The 21,071-nt window shown below is 35.8% G+C and overlaps 1 protein-coding gene across 1 annotated transcript; it reads left to right on the forward strand.

Moving 5' to 3' along the window:
• Positions 1 to 625: 625 nt before the first annotated feature.
• Positions 626 to 19,165, forward strand: IQUB (IQ motif and ubiquitin domain containing; the record flags this gene model as incomplete). The annotated part of the gene is made up of 11 exons (XM_084206154.1): positions 626 to 854; positions 1,694 to 1,819; positions 1,927 to 2,102; positions 2,344 to 2,499; positions 4,413 to 4,623; positions 8,279 to 8,454; positions 12,754 to 12,924; positions 14,321 to 14,497; positions 15,911 to 16,159; positions 16,561 to 16,746; positions 19,004 to 19,165. The coding sequence occupies 11 exons, from the start codon at positions 626 to 628 to the stop codon at positions 19,163 to 19,165; spliced, it is 2,019 nt and encodes a 672-aa protein (XP_084062280.1).
• Between the last annotated feature and the right edge of the window lie 1,906 nt (positions 19,166 to 21,071).

Raw genomic sequence — 21,071 nt, forward strand, 5'->3', positions numbered from 1 at the left:
CAGCTGCGCCTGCCCGGAGCGCCGCCGGGCCGGGAGGTGCCGCGGGGGCAGGGGCCGGGACTGGGACAGGGGTAGGGGCGGGAGGGTGCGGGCGTCCCAGCCGTGCCCCGAGCGGCGGCCGCACCCCCGGCCCCGGTGCGCACTGTGCCGGGGGCCCGCCCGCCCGAGCGGTTCGGCATCCCCGGGCTCCTGCTGGGAGCTGCGTCCCGGATCCTGCGGGTTTGGTTGTGGTTCTATGTTGAGTAATATGGGCTAAGGACTCTTCCAGCCCGTATTATTTCGGTGGCAACTCGGAAAACCGTAAAGGTGTGCTGTCTCTGGGTAACGACTCCTTGCACCATCTTGTTCTGTAGGCAAAGAACTAGAGGTAAAAAGAAGTGTGCCGGCTGCCTGCCTTGGAGTATTATGTTTGGTAAACACCAGCCACAAGTGCTTTCTGTTTGGTGGAAGCAAAGATCTCATGCTGTTCTCAATAGGCCTTTTGGGATTAGATACAGGAAAAGCTTTTCAGGATAGTAAATTACCCCTAATTCTGGTAGTAGAAATGTGCCAGTATGCAATTTATAATAGATCCTGTGATTGTTCTTGCAGAAAGGTTCAAAGCAGGCAACTGATGCTTTAGGAAATGGAAGATCCATCAGATGGCTTTGAAGTTGTTACATCAGAAGGATCAGGTGCAGAGCAATCACCTGCATCCTCTCAAGGAAAAGCAGTTGGAAAGGCTGGGTACCCAGTAGAGAAGTCTCTGCTTCCAGAACCTGCAGGCACTGCACAATCAGAGAAGGGCTGGAACCAGCAGTCTCCTTCTCAAAAATCAGTACTACCAGAGAGTACAGCAAAGGGGACACAGACAGGTAAAAAAGTTGTTAAAATGTTGGGTATTAATGGTTTAAAGAGGTATTTTTTCTTCAACTTGGTTATAGCTTCTTGCACTCCCACACATCCCCGTTCTGTTTATGCTTGCTGAGATTTGGTCCTGCAGTGACTTTTTAAATTCTCATATGAAACATACTCCAAAGGTAAGGAATGTATTCTTTATCTCAAACTGTAGTAGTAATTTCTAGATGGCGTTTTATAGAATGATCCTTATTTCCAGAAATATGTATGAGTGGATATACATATTTTGTATGTGCATTTAAATTAGCAGTTTAGCCAACATTATACAAATCACCTTACTATTTTACCTTTCTTAGATTCCCCTGTAACTTGCCTGCCACCCTTCTTTATCCGCGTCTTTCTCCTGCAGTCTCCCAAATACTCCATCATTTCCTACACCTGTTCTTCCGTGTTCTGGCTGTCTTCAGTCACTTCCTCTTCCTAATACAGGACCCCATTTTATTGGTTCTTCAGAGCAGAACACAGCATGTCCTGCTCAGCTCCTGAGCACAGTGAATAACAATTCCTCATATGGACTTGCTGACTACTTTCCTCTTGGCTGGGTTGCATTCATCTGCTCTCATTCTGAGAAGCTGGCTAGGAATATCTTTATGTGTTGACAGTATTACATTAGATATCACCTTTAAAATTTTATGGTAATACTATTTCAGCTTTCAAATAGACTGTCTTTTAGCTGAAAAAACGATGATTATGCTGTGTTGAAGTGTTACAATAAAATCATCCTGGTGTAAAGTTGAAAGAGTTATTTGTTTGTTTTGAGAAGCTTCTCAGGAATGAATTTTGGTTTTATTTTTAGCAAGCATGATTAAGGATAATGAAACACCTATGAAGCCTGATTTGGAGAATCAGGAACATTTCCCTGGAAAAGTTGTTCAACAGGATTACCACATGCCTGATGTCATAACTGTCAGAGTAGAAACAGGTAAAGGCTGCTTTTTCACATTTGTCAATACATATGTAATTATGGTCTAATCTAGATGTGTTACTGAAAGAAGCAATATTTAAATTTTGGAACTTCCATTTTAACAGGTTCGAATTCATTTAAAGAAGTAGTTGTAAAAGTTGAAAGACCTACCTATAATAAACCTTTCCTGGGTGGATTTAGGAATGTGTCAACAGGAGTGGAATTTCATAATGCAGGATCACAAACAAAACCCAAAAAACGACCTGACAAAGGAATTCAGTTATTTTGTAGGGGAACACAGGTAAAGGCTTTGTAATGTCCTTTTAGAATGTTGTTTTTGCCAAATGGAATCGAATGCTGACACTATTTCTGATAGGAAAGAGGAAGTAAATCTGAGATAAATGTGCAAATGAAAGTATTTAGTAGATAAATATCATTATTCTTGTGATTTTTATTGCAAATAGCTAATCTTGCCACTTACTGTAATGAAGAAAAAAAAATCTGTGTATTTTCTTCTAATCTGACATGCATTTTTTCCCCAGACAGTTGTGGAAAAAAATGCGCGACAACAAACAAGAAATACAACATCGACACAGATGACTAAAACTGGTCTTTATGTATCAAACATGACTGACAAACTAATAACTCCTGGGAAGTATTTTACAGCAGAGGAATTCCATAAACGTAGAGTTGAAGCAGTTAAGTCCTTATCTGTTTGAAACTATCTGTAAAATAATGAATTGTGAAGGTTATCTGAATATTTAATGAGTGTTCAGAGTTTTCAAAGACTGAATTTAAAAGTAAATTGTAAAATGTCTTCTTATGCTCATCTTTTGTAATCTTTCAGATACAGGGGAAGTGCATGTTTGCTCTGGGGTTTTAGTGACATTTGATACCTTGCAATCTCTAAAATATTAAGAATTCTGAAATTATTGTTTTCTGTCTCACAGTGACCGTTAAGTTTCCATATAGAGCATAAGGGATTAAAGCAGGCTTGTTCTTACAACATTCCCGTGATCTCTTCGGAATAACCTAAGCTACATGTTAATGTATGGCCTGAAATAAATGGAGTATTGGGTTGGGATTTAGGAGATCTGCATTCAAGCTTTTGAGTTTTGAGAACAACCTATTGTTCTTTGTCTGTTTGGTTGGGTTTTTTTAATCAGACTTAGCAGGTTACCCTGGGCAAGCTGATCCATTTTGGATTCTGTTCAAGCTCCCTGCTTTGACACCAAAGTAGAAATGGGCTGTTCAAACACAGGCAGTGGGTCTGTGGGGTTTTCTGGTGGACTGAGTTGCCTCATGAAGGCAATTTGATTACAGATTCTGAATATTCATTGTGCAGAGGATGCCATTCAGGCCTTCCACTCTGTTTTTTGGAAACCATGTGTTCTGTGACTGCACATCTAACTCAAGTCTGCCCTAAATTATGTTAGATGAGGCACTGCTTTGTAAATGCTCTAGTTATTAATTTGATTGCTGAAAATAGACAGTCTGAATCCAACTGAATGGAGAAACAGTTTATTCCCCAAATGTCCAAATAGAATAATTGTACTGGTAATTGTATTGACATGGTTGACAAGATCTTTGAAGTTTTCTGGGCAGAAGTTTTCTTGTAAGAACTTCTTAAATTGGTCAGCTGTAGCTGATGGCAATGAGCATCTTGTATAAGTGGAACCTAAGTAGCAAGTAATTTCCTCAGGATTACCAATATGTTTTACTGTGGTCTGTAGTGACACTTATGGAAATCTGTAATGTGTCTATGGGTAATTGATAATGCACAGTAGAGAGATGTCATCTTGGTGTTGGTTCACACTGATGGATTTGCCCAGTGCAGTATAGGTCTGTATTGAAATACTGTTTGAAGACATATTCAGGAGAAGTTTTAGATTAAGATATTACCAGAGACAGTGTGACTGTATTAGTATGATTTTGTGCTTGATAGTTTTTGATGCTGAACAATGCTTGGTACCTCGTAGCATTGATCTGACTGAACTGTTTGTAGTGCAAGTGCTAACTCAGCCAGCAGAAGGTGAGGCTTGTGCAGTATCCTCCCTTAACATATCGTAGATATTTCCCCAGTCCTCAATAGCCACAGCTTGGGAAGCTCAATGATTTAATTGTCTTTTTTCATTTCTGTCATAACAGCATTAGTAATTTCACTTTCATTATTTATTCACAAATAAAATGCAGTTGATTTTGTGTCTATGTGATGATTTTTTGTAACTAGAAATTTTAAAGAAATTTTGCAAATGTGTCTACATTTCCACTCTATAAATTGGCAGTAAGATAAGGGAAAGAATAAAAACAGTACATAGCAAAATATATTTAAATGTAATTTATATTTTGATTTGATTATTTGAACATTTTTTATCCACTGTACTCACTGGCTAAATTCCTGCAGTTACCTAACTGAGTAATCATACTAGTGCTTAAACTAATAGTACATGACTGATTTTGTTACACTTAAATTTGTTTCAGTACAAGAAAAATCTTAGAAAATGTAATTAGGGAGCTGGAGAAAAGAACAGTTAAGAAATAATACTACACTTCAAAATACTATGTTGTTTTATTTTAAATTCATGCTTCTTTGGTATTGTATCACATATAGGTAATAGTAATACAGAAGTATTTCCGTCGTTGGTATGCTGCAAATTTAGTACAAAATCTGAAGCAACAAAGGAGGTTAAGGCTGGCACGGGAGGCACAAGAACAATTACAGAAAAAATGGGAGAAAGAAGAAAAATTGAGGAGAGAGTATGAGAAAAAACTGAACCCTAAAACAAGAGAAGACTTTGAGCTACTGTACCATGACTTGGAATGTAAGTTTTCCTAAAGGGATATCCTTAAAGCAACAAAACAGTACAGTTTGTTTAAAATAAACTTGGGGTTTTTGCATGTTTTTATAGATACTTCCATGATTTTTTTTTCTGCTTGACAGCGGAATCTTTTAAATTTTAAAATAATTATTTTACTTTCATGTATTACTAGAAACAGAAGGAATGCCTTGATGCTCTGTAAGCACTGCTCAGCAATAACTAACCATCCCTGTGTTATCAACATCCAGCACCTTACAAGTTGCTGTGACTAAAAATTAACTCTATTGCAGCCAAAACCAGTGCACCTTTTTTAGAAATAACTGGCTTATAGAATAGTGCTCTTTGTCAGTTCTATTAGCATTTTTTATTTATGTCTAAAGTTAAAGTCAGCTAGAAGAACAAAAGGGTGTTTTTTTAGATTAGAGTTGCTTTTATCTTTCACTCTACATTTAAGATGCTGAAGAATTTTTGTACAAAATTTTACAACATATGACAAGTTATTCCTTTTGTCTTAGTTGCCCTCTACTGATGCTTTTTCTCCTTTCTAGTTCATTCCATATTTCATAAAACCGTGTTGTCAAAATTTTAAAAATCTCTTAGGAGTTCTGCAGGACATTCTGAAAGTCATACATTTGGTGTTCTTGGAGGAGATGATGTTTAATACAGGCGAGCACCTCTAAACTTCTTCAGAGAAATAATGTGAATACTTGCAGATAATTGACATAAAACCTTACAAGAATTTAATGGTGCAAAATGAACAAAAAACTTAGAGTATGTCCTTTGGAAACATAAAAACAGTCAAAAGCTGTGCACTTGTAGCAGCATATAATGAAACACCAAGACAAATTTTGGTTTTTTACAATGTCTCTTTTAAAGCCAGAGGTTTGTACTGTGACTTGTAACAATTCTTATGTTATCTCAGCTACAGTGCTTTATGGTCTAGCTCTTTGCCAGTTTGGGTATTGTTGTCCCTGTAGCAGAGCTGACCTAAGAGGTGACCTCCCTCATTGCAAATCCACCTGCCCTACCTTAAACCATCTCAGCTCTTTTTTCAGTGGTAAACTGAGCATAAATTTGATGACATGTGTTATTCATAGAGCTTAGGATCACGATTCAAAAATTCCCAAGTTATACACTAATCTTTCAATGCTGTCATACTTTGTGTGGCATTGAACAAATGGCTTTGTCTGAATTAATAAATGATTTATAAATATCACTGTTCGTGACAAATGTAAAAATTATTGCTTGTCTTGAGCTTTGCAGTTATTGGAATGGTGTCTTCATGAGATTTGTGGCTTGTTTCAGGTTGTCTACTCTCCCTCTATTGCAATTTGCTTTTCAGTTCTCAAGAATCAAGCCCTTTTCAAGTTGTATCTGACTAAGTAATCAAAAGCAAAGGTATTCAAATAGTACTGTTTTCCTTGCCACTTATGAGGTCTTACGATTTTGCATCTGGTTTTCTGCAATATTTTATTCAGGAAGTTGCTTCCAGACTAGTGTGCTATCAGATGTATGATCCTTTTTTTTTTTTTTTTTAAAGTGTGAAAAGTCTTACTTGCAGTAGAAGCAACCAAGTTCAGTTGAAGTTATGGAAGAGTGCTGATCTTCACGATGTTTTTAGATTTGAAACTTATGGTTATGCAAGTGTGTCTTGCTTAATTGAATGATTTTGGATTCACAAATAATAAAAGTTTCAGCCAAGCATGTTCAGGAATTTAATATCTAATCAACCTGTAAAAAACATATCCCACTTCAGAACAGAACAAATTCCAGTATTTGAGATTTTTTTTTTAAAGTATTTTGTTAAAAAAAATGGTCTGGTATTAATCTCACTGTTTATTTTTTGTTAACTGGTGTTGACTAGTTGCTTCTCTGCATGGAGATTTGCAGTCATGCTCTTCATTTTAATAGAGCTTAATGATTCTAGGAACTCAGGGTTTTTTTCCTACCTGCATCTGAAACAATTTTGCATTCTTATAGTGCCAACAATTTATACAAGCTAAATCATTGTGACAGTAATAGAATGAGACTATTGTCCTCCAGGGATCTGTGAAGGTTATTGCTGCAATCTCAACAGGGTTACTATTACAGGGTCAGCCAGTACCAGCAATTCCTGGTGGTACAAGAACTTCCCTTTTGACTATATAGTGCAAATGAGGTCTATCTATATATTCAGCATGTCTGCATAGGCATTTATTATTTATTTTAAAAGTATGAACCATTTTACCTTATAAACACTGGAATAAAAACTGTAATGAATAAAATCTCTGCAGACAGATAATCTGCAGAACAGATAATCTAAGAGGAGTGTTTTAGCTTGGTTGCAGGTAAATGGGGAATCAAGAGGTGAGTATCAATGGTGAGTGACAGCTTCTTCACTTCTGAAAGTATAAAATTGTTAACTGTATTTATTAGCTCCATCTTAGAAGTTGCTGCCCCCTTCAGGCATAATAAAGCTTCATGTAAATAATTCTATTGTTTGGTGAATTTGCTGTATTTAAAATATATATCTTTGGGTTCTCAGAACTTGGCAGACAGCTGTCATATTACAGGTTGGAGAGCCTTAAGGAAATGAATTGAAATATTTAAAAATGGAAAACATAAGGTGTTGTAGATAAGAAACCACAGGCAGAAAATAAGCCTTCCTCCTTTCCCTCCTCCTGCCTCTAATCTTACCTGATCCAGGATGTTACAGGCTTTTTCAGTGCATCTCATATTGAATAGTTTCCTTTTATGCTGGGTTTTGCTTTTGCGTAACTGTTCTGGGATGATAACAATGCTTTGAGGTATTCTTCAGGAATGTTGAAGTTTTGGATCTTATTAAATTCCCTACAAAACTCTAGAGGTATTTGAACTGGATCAGACTCTTCAGAGAAGCCAGGAGTTGTTATGGGATATGCAAAGGCAGTAAACACAGTTTGATTTTACAGGCAGATTTCTCTAAAGCCATGTAGTCTCTATATAGGCAGCAAAGGTGTCAGGGGGTCAGATTCTTATACAGCATGTACTGATCCATGTGCTGTTGTCATGACCATCCTGTGGCTTCTTCTGTGGCCACTTTCACGCACTTGGAGGGTTATGTTATAGAAAAGGAAAGGGAGAGTAAAGCGATGCCTGTTGAGTAATGTGTTCTCATCTGCCTTGAACGGCAAAAGGTGATTCCACTGCAATATCCAGTATAAAACCTGAAGTGCTAAATGTGACTGTCAGTCAAGTTTTATCTCAGTTTTGGAGGACTTCAAGCTTCTTAAGATTTTAATTATTACTGCTTCTACCTGCATAAATATTCTCAGCACTGAGTACTAGTGGCACCACAGTAAGATGCAGCCATTTCATAATGTATTTCCACAGGAGCTAAATTCTTTTTCTCACATACAGATTCTTTCTCTCCTACTCATACTTGAATTTGGAGTACAAATTGGCAGTCTGGATTTGGTGTACACACACATACTCTCACAGAACATCTGTATAATTTGCATTTATTTCTAGGCCATCTTGCATGTATTGAAAATAGCTATAACCATCAATTCCCTAAAATGGAAACTGGTTTTTAATGAATATTGAAAGAAAAGTCAATTATGTTGTTTCTTAAATATGAAAGCAGAAGTTTTGCCAGAAAGCATCTTGTAAAAAACACCCCAAATATTTGTATCTGCAGTATGGATGCAGGAGGAGACTGAGCGAATTAACAGAACCCTTACTGGAGCTAAAAGAAAGGCAGCACTTTGTGCACTCCTGGAAGATGAGACAGAGCTCATTGCTTGCATTGGGATGCACAAACTAAGTGCCAATCTGGAGAATCAAGAAAAAGGAATACTGCACTTTCTGGGTAAGGTCAGTAATTACTCTGATCATAAAGAATATCAAAGTACAGGAACAGAAAATACACCTGCAAAGTACAAGAAGTACCTTTTGTAGTTTTTATCAGTTAATCATGTGAATGCAAATGTTATAAATATCCAAATTATATGGTTGTTCATGTCAGTACAATTCAGTAAATTTCTTTTTTCCAAGCTGAGAATTTCATAGCTGCCAGACCAATTGAAGGCTGAACAGTGGATCATTAATGCTGTTAAGTATAAAAAATATAAACAACACATATAATTAATTATAATAATATAAATATGTTATCCTTCAGGAAGTAAATTTGTTATCAAGTTCCCCAAATGAGTATAGGCCTCTGGTTATCATATTCTGTCTTTAAAAAAGTATTTATTCTGTTTTCCAGTATAAAGAAGAGTTTGAATCTGATGTTGAATTCAGTTATTAAATCACTGACTTTAACTCCATTAGAACTTTAACTTGAGATTTCATTCTTGCATAATCTTGGGGATGATATTTAAGAGACATGTTCTTCAGTCTTTATTAAAGAAAAAGAAAATTCTCTCATTCACAAAGACGATTTAAAATGGTATTAAATTCAGTGGTATCTTAATGTAAAATACAAGAAACCCTTCTCCTTTTAGGTAGATGTCCAGCCATTGGAAAAAAGTAATAGTTTATTTTCAAAGTATATGACATGATTATGAAAAGAAATACTGCAACAGAAATGGGTTTTAGCTATCTAATTTTTTTTATTATTTTTATTTTAAAATTTTGACTATTGAGTGCTCAAAAGTAAAAATTTGTCCAAAAGAGACTTTTTTCATTCTTTTTATTACTGATGCTGGGGAACTGTACTCTAAATGTGATTTGATAAAATGTATTACATTTCTCATTATAAACAAGTTGCTTATCTGAAATGCTGGTGGAACTATTACCACATCTATTGCTGTGGTATGACTGTTTTCTGTCTTACTGCTTTCAAGAATGAAAAAAAAAACAGAAAACCAAATAATTAGGATTATTTTCAGAGCCTTGAATCATTTCTGTGTTTAATGTTTGCTTCTTCTACTTACAATCTGTTCAGTTAACTTAGAAAAAGAAGACTGGAAGAGTCAAAGCAAATATATTTGTCTTTTAATTGACTCTGTCGTTACTTTTCCCATAAGGACCGATTTCCAGTGTCCTACCTGTACAGATTGCTTCCAGCACATATTCTGACAAGCTTTCTTACATCTAGAATCAGAAGGAAAATGTTCTTCAGCACAAGAACTCTCAGTGACAGTTGATGTTTGGAGAATCAGGAGACACATCAGAGACAACTGATATTTTGTCTTTCCAAACAGAGGAAAGACAAGTGGAACAACTGCTTTTCATGAAGCAGTTACTAATAATTTATATATTCCAACTTTACATGTATAAATTATGTTTTTCATGAAAGGGACAGTAATCTTTTTAGTTTTTAAATTTATTGAGCTTCTGAACCAGTGCAACATTTCATGTTTTTTATCATGTCTGCTGTAGGATTTTGAGTGTCGTTCTAAACTGTTGACATAGATAGCTCTAACTCAGAGGGAGAAAAAGTAACAATTTTTGCATTTTTAAAAAAGATAAAATAAATATAATTTTGTAAATCTCAAAATTAGATGGATGGTTTGCTATGACTGTAACAGTGCCATTTAAGTACTTTAAATTCCAGTATGAAATTTATTTTTGAGTGCTTGATTAGGGATTGTTTTTTTCTTGAACTTCGAGCTGGTAATATCGATCTGGACACTTGCCAGTTAAAGCTGCAATAATATCTTTCACATCTGAGGACTGCAAGCTGCAATAGCCAAAGTGGCATGAAAGTTGTTTCTCCATGGAAACCTTTGTTCCCTTCTTTGCTACTTTAAGCATGTACCTCCACAGGCATGTGTGCCCTTATGAAGGTTGCTACTGCTTGTGTGTGCCCTGTGTTCTGGGGGGTTCTTTATGCTGAACTCGTTCTTCTTCAGCATTTGTACTTTGGAGAGGAGGAAGTATTTGATTAAGCTTTTGTACAGCAATCATATTGACTTAAAGAAATTTGTGTAACTATTAACTGTTGCTCAGTTCATACCTTTCATGCTTTGTACTATTTCTGCACACATCCTATGGAATTTTTTTTTTTATAATTACCTTTTTCTCTCTATCTGTGGTGGTGTGTTTCTCTCCTCAGGCACTTTTTCTGCTTTCATGCATTGGCAGCAGTTGTAGTAAATACAGATAACAGGATTATTGTAAATTCCACAGCACTGCCAGCAGACTAAAAGACAAGAGAAAGCTGGCAGAAGATCTCAAAGTTTTAGTTTTTCTCCTGTCAGTCTGAAGCACAGAAAAATAGTCCTGAAAGCAGAGAAGTTGTGATTCTTTCTTTTTTCAGTAAAAAGCTGCATATTTTTTTAATATTTTAATTTTTTAATGTAATATCCAGCTATGATAAGAAAAAATACAGAAGTTACAGATTTATTTTTGAAGAATTAATTATAATAACACAATTGGTCTGTATTAAGGGTCATTTGAAGAATGGGATACCAAGACTACTTGCATATATTGGGTTTGCAAATTATCAGAAAAATCTAATTTTACTGACTATTTCTCAGGGTCTACTATGGCCATTGATTCTTTTTAGCATTAGCAAATGACCTTTCTCTGTTATTGTAAGTGATTTCCTTGACAAGGATCAAATGGAGGTGCTGAATTAACTACTATTGGTAAAAGAGTGATTTGTCCCAGTCTGACAAAGGATTGCCAGCATGATAGAACTTCTAAGCTGGTCTGAATTTCATCGTTTGCAAAGTGTGGGCTTTTGGCTTTGTTTTAGGGTTTTTTTAAGAATTTCTAGTATTGCACAAATATAGTGAAACAAAATAAACATAAAATAGAATGCTCCCTATATATGACAGAGCAAAAATTGCCTTGCTCAAGTTTTGCAGAAATTCAAAGATTTCACCAGGTAATTAAGAGTTGGTTGGTTGTTTTGGGGTTTTTTTTTGCTAATGTCTGGTTTTGCAATTGCATTTCTTAGTTTTGGCTCTGAAATGTGACCCCTGATTAACAATTATCTCCTTTAATTAGATTTCTAACCCCACTGATAATGTAATTAAGTGTCATTAATTTGATGTTAAATCCTTTTTGAAATTATTTTTTCTTTCTTTTCCTTACCTATTTATTTAAAAGTGAGGAAAAGTTTTGATTGTGGTGATAACTAATCATTTCTCCTCTAGCTATCTAATATTCTTGATATTTTTATTACTTATCACCATATCAAGTCTATTTCATCAAAATAATGGTTGTGTCAATGCTGGGGTCATGTCCAGAAAACTACTAGGCATGTGAATACTGCATAAAGTGTTCCTGTTATTAGGTCATACTGAGACTGCAAGGTGAAGTTTGAGAGTGTTAGTAAGTACTTAAATTCCAAATATAGTGAAAGAGAATAATTGAAACATAGAAAGAGGTTTCAAGTACCTCTCCCCATTAAGAAAAGGAAATGGAGTTAAGTAATGATGGGAGAGGCTTTTGAAAACTCTTTTTCTATTGGAATTGGACACCTGCCTCCTTATGTAACAGTGGTATTTGTAACCAAAACCCATCTTCTGGAAAGAAGAAAATGTACTTTTCAGACCTTGTGGGGCAGGTGACATTATGGAACTTCTTACTGTCTATAAAAGTTAAAGATGTACAAAGATAATTGAAGCATAAGGCATATGGCATGTGGTTAAGTTAGCAAACAAGAAGCTAGGTGAAGTGTCTGGTAAACTGTAAACACATACCTTTCCCTAGCTCTAACAAACCATATTCCTTCTATCCTTCTCTGCAACTAGTATAAATAGAACAGTTCCCTGGGAATATTTTTTACTGCAGTAGACTTCAAGGTCTTACATTTTCAATCTTTACACAGTCAACAGACCTATTGATTTTTACTGATAGTTTGATGGGATTTATGACTGCAAAGTGAAATACAGAACAAGTGTATTTTAACACTTCTGTCAGGAAATTCACTTTAAGGAAGTAGAGCATATCCCTGTAGGAGAATATTATTTGCTTTTAATATCCTGTAAGTTGAAATTGTCATGACCTGCTGCTTTAAATAAAGTGTGCAATTGAATGCTTGCTTTGGTGGAAGAGGTGTTCTATCAATATCAGCAACAGAATTAGCCTTTTGCATTAGTCAAGCATTAATGTTAAGTCCCTCTTTGCTCTGATAAAACTTGATGTAACATAATGCAATTGTTCAGCTGGTGGTCAGATTTTAATAGCTCAGAGTTCTACTAATTGTTTCTGAAGTGTGCACAACCTAGGAGGTGGAAAGCATTTGATGGAAAAATCACTGAAATGGATACACAGAACTCGCTCCGTGGCAAAGAAATACTTGAAATCTACCGCAGCATTAACACAAAGGACATCCCAAAAGATGAGAGAATATCTGTGCTGTTAACACTCAAATGGACAGTGAAGGTAAGGTTTAGTTTTCTGTTTATGTTTAGCTTGAAGCTGTACTTTCCAAAGGTGCTGTCACTTAATTATGTTGACACATTAGCAGTGCTGCTGCTAGCAGACAAGTGCCATGAGGGTGAGCTAGAGACCCTCATGTACTACCTGGTGTGTGACTGTGATTTAAATTCCAGATACACTCTAAATTCCTATTTCACTTTTTCATGTGCATATTTGTCTTCAGGTTGTGTTAGAATTTTAACCCTGTGGTTTTAGACTTCTTTGCATATTAATACATAATACGATTTTAATACAAAGTTTTGTTTCCTACTTAATATCAACCTTATGAGAACCGTGGCAGGGATATATATGGCAACTACCATTTATTTTTTCTCAGTTCTTTGAAATGTCTGTTTAGAACCTTATCTATCTATTGGTTTGGATTACCAATTTTATGGGCAGCAAATACTGATTTTTTTCTTCTCTTTGCTCCCCACTCCCTGCTGCCACTATTGCTGCTAGTGTTCCCAATGGAATAGAAGCTGGTTGCATTTTTTTTTTTTAGTCTTTCATATTGGTTTTATTTATTTATTCATGTACAAAAAGAATGAGTTTCAAGGTCCTTTTAGGATGATACTGTTGACATCAGCCCAGAATAGAATGCTGCTTCCTGGTCTTATTAAAGCAAACAAGCATCTTGCTCTTTGTTTTACTAGGGCCAGTATTTGATCTAAAGTCATTATGGCATTGAGAGCACTTCTGGTTTATGAACTCTTGCCCATCTTAACACAAGTCAATATTGCTGTAGTGAACAAGTGAATTTCTGTAAATTCGCACTCTCTTTCACCTGAGAATCACTGAACTCAATCACCTCTTATGTCTCTCTCTCTGGAGAATCTCCTGCCAAGCACTGGAAATACTGAAGTGACTAATTTCCAGGCATACCCCCATGCCTCTTGTGTGGTGGATTTTTTGGGTTTTCTTGTGATATTTTTTTAAACCCATCCCTATTACACCTCCAATCTCCTAGCCAGAGGAAGCTTCTTAGGGAAATATTTCTTTGGACTTTTGGAGACTTAAAATTTTGCACTTGTTGAGTACTTCTGCTAAGCATCTTTTAGTGCTCCAAGGCTTACAGTTCCTCACAGATTTGGTATACATATACAGGCCCTTTAAAACAGAATCTGTAAGCATTCTCACTTTTGTAGTTCTACAGTTGTTTCACTGGAGATTTTTTTTCCCTGAGGGACTACCAAGTTCTTCTGTGAACATGTTCTTATATGAACATACAGAGGTATGAATGGTAATGTCCATAGATTCCATAGGTTACTTTAATGTCTTGTTGAATGATTTTGTTTGTTTGTTTCTTTATTGTTGTGCAGTTTATTTTCCTTTTTCTCTCTTTTTTTTTTTCCCCCAGGAACATGAATGTGAATTAACACAGGAACTAGTGGCATTAATTGACAGGGAAATTGATCTTATTTCAAGAGATGTGAAAGAATGCAACTTGGAAGGACTAAGGAAAAGAATTTGTACATTATTTCTCCAGTATATCAAAACTCCAGAGTTTAACCCTCAAGTTGTTGGGTTAATTAAGGTATTATTCTTATTTTGCAGCCTGACATAGTGGCCATTGAACTAAAGAGAAGGGAGATGGAAAATATTGAAAGCTTTTTTATTTTACATTTTGCTGTAGAATTCGTGGAGGAGTTCCTCAGAAAGTAAAATGTAGCAACTACATAGGTTTCACACAAATACATTTATATTGTCCTATTAGGAAGCATGGGGCATAGACATGGTCATAAGCACCTGACAAGTGGCTGGCAGCCCTGAGAGAGCCCAGGAACTCTCATGTCTGAAATAAAAAATCTCATAGTTACAAATGGTAGATCTCATGGGATGGTATCAGTAAAATGTAATAGCAAAGCAGTACCAATATACTGAGAGAGGAAGTTGTGTTTTTTCTGCTGGTCAAGAGGCAGCATGCCATGCATCCAGAAAGGAACAGCACAGCCCATGTCAATGTCTAGTGAGCTTGCACCTAAGCAAAAACTGTTCCAGGCTTCTGTTGCAGAATCAGTTGCTACTGAGTGTCAAGAAGATGTAGTTAGTTTTGTGTGAGTGTTTTTTTTTTCTGACTACATATTACAAATAAAAATATGATTCACTATCATATTCACTAACATATTTCACATATCAGATGTTGCTGCTCTAAGTAGCAATGTCTGTTTTGCATCTATCAGAAGAGCATTCCTCATACCGTGGTCAGTGTTATCTCAGGAGTAGAGAGTCTGTTAGATTTAGATGCAGATGTTAGATTTAGAGCCAACTAACAGTTAATGTTAGACAAGGTTTATTAGCAGATATACCATAGCAGGGACTGAAGATTATCAGACTACTCAAACTATCCAGTTACAGATTCGGTCTGTCTGCACAGACTACATTGCATTCTTTTCAGAACCCATGAAGGAATGTGGAGATGAGAAGGTCACCATCAAGTTTAGTCTACTTTCTTCCCCTGTGCTGTTTCTGGACATGTGGATCTGATGAATTTGTATTTTTATGCCAAAATATTAATATGCCCATAATCGCAGGTTTTATCTTTGCCATAAAGGGCAGATTCTACATGAAAAATCAAATGTGGAGAATTTAGTTTCTTTTTTCTCTGTGTTGTCATCTTTCCAGAATAACTGAAACGGTGTATACATAAAAGCACCAGGAAGAGCACTGGAACATAATTTTTAGGATCTTCATCTAGCTTAAAAAATGACTGATTTATATAACTGATTTTGGCAAATGCAGTAAGAAAATGCAGTTACTCTTGGTATCCTATCCAAGAAAAATCACAACCCTTTATTGGGTATTTTTAAATTAATACTTCTAGCTTTTACATATTGAAATACTTGCATGAAGATATGGAAGACTTATCCTTACAATGTTTGAGTAACATACAAGAAATACAAAGATACCCTGTAGTAAATTAACTTTTTTTTTTCTTTTCAATTTTTAGGTTCCACAAGATCCCCTAACGCTTCATAAAAATGTTTACTTCTGTCATAGCTGTGAAAAGTACTTACCACCTACTGAGTTTCCCATTCCTGCAAGTTCCCACACCATTGGCAGATGTCGCTCATGTTACCAGCTTGATAATGAGGCTCGGAAACGAGAAGCATATTTCAAGTACAGACTTATACTAGAAAATCTCAGGAAGTCTGAAATTGATTATCAGGATGATAGTAAAATTGTTTTCTTAATTCAGGTACTGTTGGAAAGAGCACTGCAACTTGTAGTAAGCAGTGGCTTTGACTATATGTCCTCTATTTTGTGTATGTTGTGGACAGGTTGAGAAATGGGCTAAAAGCTACAGCATCTTCCTGTGATATGTGATGTTCCACACCATAAAGAAGCAGCCCTTAAGCTCTTGAAGCATAGGTGTACTTTAGGAGGTGGTTTGCAAGCTCTATACTAAAAGAAGTCTAGCTGACAGGTCAGAGAATCAGATGTTCCAACAATTATGCAAAAAGTATATATACCAAGTGATCATATGACATGTGCATAAAAATATTTTTTAACCCAAAGCTTTATTTGGATTTTTACATGGGTGCAAGACTTGTAGAATGAAACATGCTTCTTCCTTTTTAACCCTGTTTTCTATTTCAGCTTCCAGATATGCAGTACTTGATTGAGAACATATGGAATGGCCGGTCAGCTCTCAGTGCCTGCAATGACCTGTATGAGTTGGTTATGGTCAGGTGGGATAAGAGACATGAGTGGTCTCCGTGGAACACTATTCTCCTCACTAAAGAAGAGGCAGATGCACATCTTAAGCTGTGTAACCTTCAGAAGGTACATTTCAATAGGCTTTATTTTTTACAGTATTTATGTTAGGTTTTAGTAGAATCCTGTGACTAATTATGTTGGGCCAAATTTAGTCATTACACTTGTCGATGTTTAAATTGGCTCATAGTGACTATTTAAATGATTGCATCTGTACTATTAAAAGAATGGACAGTAATACAGAAGGCACCTGGAATGTACAGCTCATTCCATGTTCCTGAACTCTGTCTTGCCCCAATTTTCCCTCCTGAAATGCAAGAAGCTGAGTGGCCTCACCCATGCTGCCTGCTGAGAACAGTGCCATGCATGCTCTCTCTTCCTTCAGATCAGATAAGAGCTGGATGAAAAGCATACTAAAGACTAACCATAAATACTGTAACCATTGTGTGCCTGTGCTCTTGCATATGCTCTGGCCTCATTAGTTTCTGGTCTTCTAAATTTCTCATCAAGAATGGTTCCTTGTCTACAACTTGTCCAATTGTCATCATAAAATTTGTCACTACTTTCTTATATAAATATCAGTCAAGTATCCCTTACAATGTAACCTTATAGTTTGCATTTAAGCAATAGAAACATAATTTCTCTTCTGAATTAAAACCACTTAGAACTGCATTAAACTCATCATCAAAACTGGATTTTTACACAAATCCCCCCCAAGTTCCATATCTAAACATGGTAGTCTATGAAATACCTCTCCACTGAACATAATATATTAAGAGTATTTAGTTTTGTAAGGCACGGGAGAATCCTGTAACTTGTGTTTGTCCTGCACTTAATAATGGCTTATTAAGCCTTTGAGTTCCAGGGTATTGATTTATATAAGTAGAGATCTGCAGTCATTGTTGCCTAGTGTTCTTTTGTTTTAGGTGTTCTTAATCAAATTTTTAACACAATATATGTGCATCAAAAATGCAGCTTCAGCTGTTATGTATTGCTCTTCTTTCTGGAACTCTTAAGAGCAAACTAAATAGAGCAAATTAATTGCTCTCTTTAAAGTTTTGCTTTATGGATGAAATATATCAGGGAATTCTAAAGGCAAAAGGAATGATGCAATCCATTATATTTTGCGTGTGAGTGCCCAGTTTGTGTCATCAAGCAGACACGTTTATGTGAGCTTTAGCTTTAGAAGTTAAAATCGGTTTCAAGCTGGGAATCCCTTTATTGGCTTCTCTCATTCACTGTGAGTCAAGAAGGCTATTCAGGCAATCTCAATCTAGTGATGCTCCTCAGCACCCATAAATTTGTAACTGGCATTATGGCAGGCAAAGATCCTGATTGAGCACTTCTCTGGTTTGATGCCATGAGTCTGGATGCCATAGTCAAAGAAATGCCATCGACTTGATCAGGCCCAGGGCTTCAGTGGATGGGGGAGTTAGGTCAGAACAGGTAAGCTACACAAGCCTACATAAAAACCATGAGGTATTTTCGTTAGCTCTTGCAACAAATATGGATGTGAATCAGTTTAGTGAGGACTCAACTTTCTTCTTCAAAAAAATAAAATGAAGAGTGTGAAATAAGGAGAATGAGGTGAAGGTAGAATGTTGTAAGCTGAATCACTGTTTTTCATTCACCAAAACAAAAAAGGCCTCTTAAGCCTTTTGTTTAATAGAAGTTAATCATAGTGATTTCATTTAATAGCAATTATTCAAAGTGATGACTACAGCAACAGCAAAAGGTTTTTTCAATTAAATATTCTGGTTATTTATTCTATCATCCAAACTACTAACAATAACTAGGAATTTGGGAAAATGTCACCACTGCATGCAAGTGCTGACTGAAATGCTGCAAAATACTTGCTGCCATGATTAGTTGAAAATGACGACTCTGATTCTTATCAAGGAATGCCCCTACAGTCTTCTCCTTGCAAATGTTGCTATCTAAGTGTTGCCTTATTTAATTTTCAAATGTAAGTACAAATGTTCTCACCTGAAATAAATAAATAAATAAATAAATAAATAAATAAATAAATAAATAAATAAGTAAGTTTTATCTTAAATGGATTAAAAAAGTTACTCTGGTTTTAAAAGACAACTAATATTTCACAAGGAGAAATTTTCACTACTGGGCCACAAGACAGTAATATAGGACTACAAAATATTTCATTATGTATATATGCAAATAAATTATCTGCCTTAGTTTATTAAAAGGTCACCATTTATAATGTCTAAAATATGTTGAAATGTTTATAATGTCTAAAATATGAAGCAACACATAATATTTTCAGATATCTTAATTGTATTTATGGTATTTGAATTTTTTTTTTCAGACTTATGAAGTTCCATTTATTTCCAAAATAGAACAAAAGCATATCCGGGCGAGAAACTACTTTGATCGGATTCCTGCGATGTCATCATTTTTGCATAGAAGTAACAATCAGTCTAATGCAAATTCCTACAAAAAACATAGTTCCTCGAAGTTAAAGAAGTGAAATAAATTCCTAGATTTTAAGAAATATACTTTTTCATTAATACCCCAATTGTATTAAACAGATCAAAATAAACTTCTAAGGATAAAATAAATTGATCTCAATCAGTTAATTTAACTGCATTTCAAGTTTTGTAACCACATTTAAAAAAAAAATAAAATGTTGTTAAAGAGCTTTGTAAATTCTCAGTTTTTAGAGCAATGATTATTTTTCTGTGTATTCCTGCATTGCTTGGAACATTCTGTCTGTAGCATAATATTCCTGTTGGGCAAATTCTGTTAATTCTCTGTCATCCTTTAATTAGAAAATTAATACTATAGCACTGTATTACCCTTATTTTTCTTGTCTTAAGCACATAAGGCAGAAACCCCCTCAAGCCCTGGATTTTTACAGAAAAACAGAATATATGTAGCTTTCCAGATATAGCCACTTTGCCCTGCAAACATTTTGTAGCTCATCTAGATGGTCATACTGGAACTACCAGCATGTAATTATTGTATCCAAGATGTTGAAATTATTGTCATTATTATAATTTGAGTGTTTTAATTTAAATATCATAATTTGAAACCCACATTTCAGACTGTTTAAAATTTGTTTAGTTTTGAGGAGTTTGGATTATTTAAAGAAGTAAATTTTCCCCATAATTAAAAAAGTTTATGTTTGATCACAGTTACAGAGAAAAACATATGATGTAAATTCAAAAATCTAACAGAAAGTTGCAAGGTTCTTTTTGAAACCTCTATTATAAGATGTGGATTTAATCCAGCCTTTTGTTTTAACAGATGAAACTACCTAGGAAAAAGCAGTAGCATTTACAAAGAGAAATAAGCACATATTTGGCAGCAAACAGCTGAAACCTAAATTGACTTCTTCAACAGAACATGAACTGTAGAACCAGTATCTGGCTGACAGGTGCATTTTATCGTTATTGGAAACTTTCCACTGATTTTACCATTGAATTCAGAATTTTAGTTTAAGTTCTGGATTGTAGCTCAGTACTGAACTAATTGTAGAATTGCAGCACATGAGCATTCCAGCTGGCGTATGTGCTTTCTGACATCTGAGCCTTAAGATAGGAATGGCTGCTAAGTCTGAATTTCCCCCAGAGTGATAAAAGGAGTTTTGAAGTAAATTATGGGTTGAATGGCAATGAGTCACATAGATAGGAATCTGCCTCTTTGTAAATTTTTTCCTTCCTTCTTAAGCATATTTTAAAAAAGGCAATTTATAAGTCCAGAAGGATGATTAAAAAAAAAACATAAGGAAATAGTTCAAACAAATGTGAAAAGCCAGTAGTCCATTGATTTCAATGCAATGCAGTGTTGGAGGTTTCTGGAATCCCAGAATGATTTAGGTTGCAAGGACTTTAAGATCAAGTCCAACCATTAACCTGACACTGCCAACTCCACCATTAAACTGTGTCTCTAAGTTCTACATCTACATGGCTTTTAAATACCTCCAGGTCTGGTGACTCCACCACTCCTTGGGCAGCTTCTTCCAAATATTGACTAACCTTTCTGTGAAAAATTTTTCCTATTATCCAACATAAATCTCTTCTGGTGCAACTTGAGAACTTGAGGCCATCTTCTCTTGTCTCTAGACTCTTCACTAGCTTCACTGCCCTTCTGTGGACATGCTCTAGCACATCCTTCTCTTTGGTCATCCTTGGGCAACAGATCCCTCATCCGGATCTGTTGGTAGAGACATTGATCAGGACTGGCCCCTGTACTGAGCCCTGGGGAGCACCGCTGGTGGCTGTGCCCCAGATCAATGTGAACTCCATTCACCACCACCATTAGCTCTTTCCTGGCAGTGCCCTTTAGTCACACTGTGAAAACTGTTGTGTAAATGGTTAAAAATTTGTGCTGGAAGTACAGAGAGTTGGATCTTGACTAATATTTGGAACATG

The sequence above is a fragment of the Fringilla coelebs genome, assembly GCF_963513975.1.
Source record: "Fringilla coelebs genome assembly, chromosome: 5".
Classification (NCBI taxonomy): Eukaryota; Metazoa; Chordata; class Aves; order Passeriformes; family Fringillidae; genus Fringilla; species Fringilla coelebs.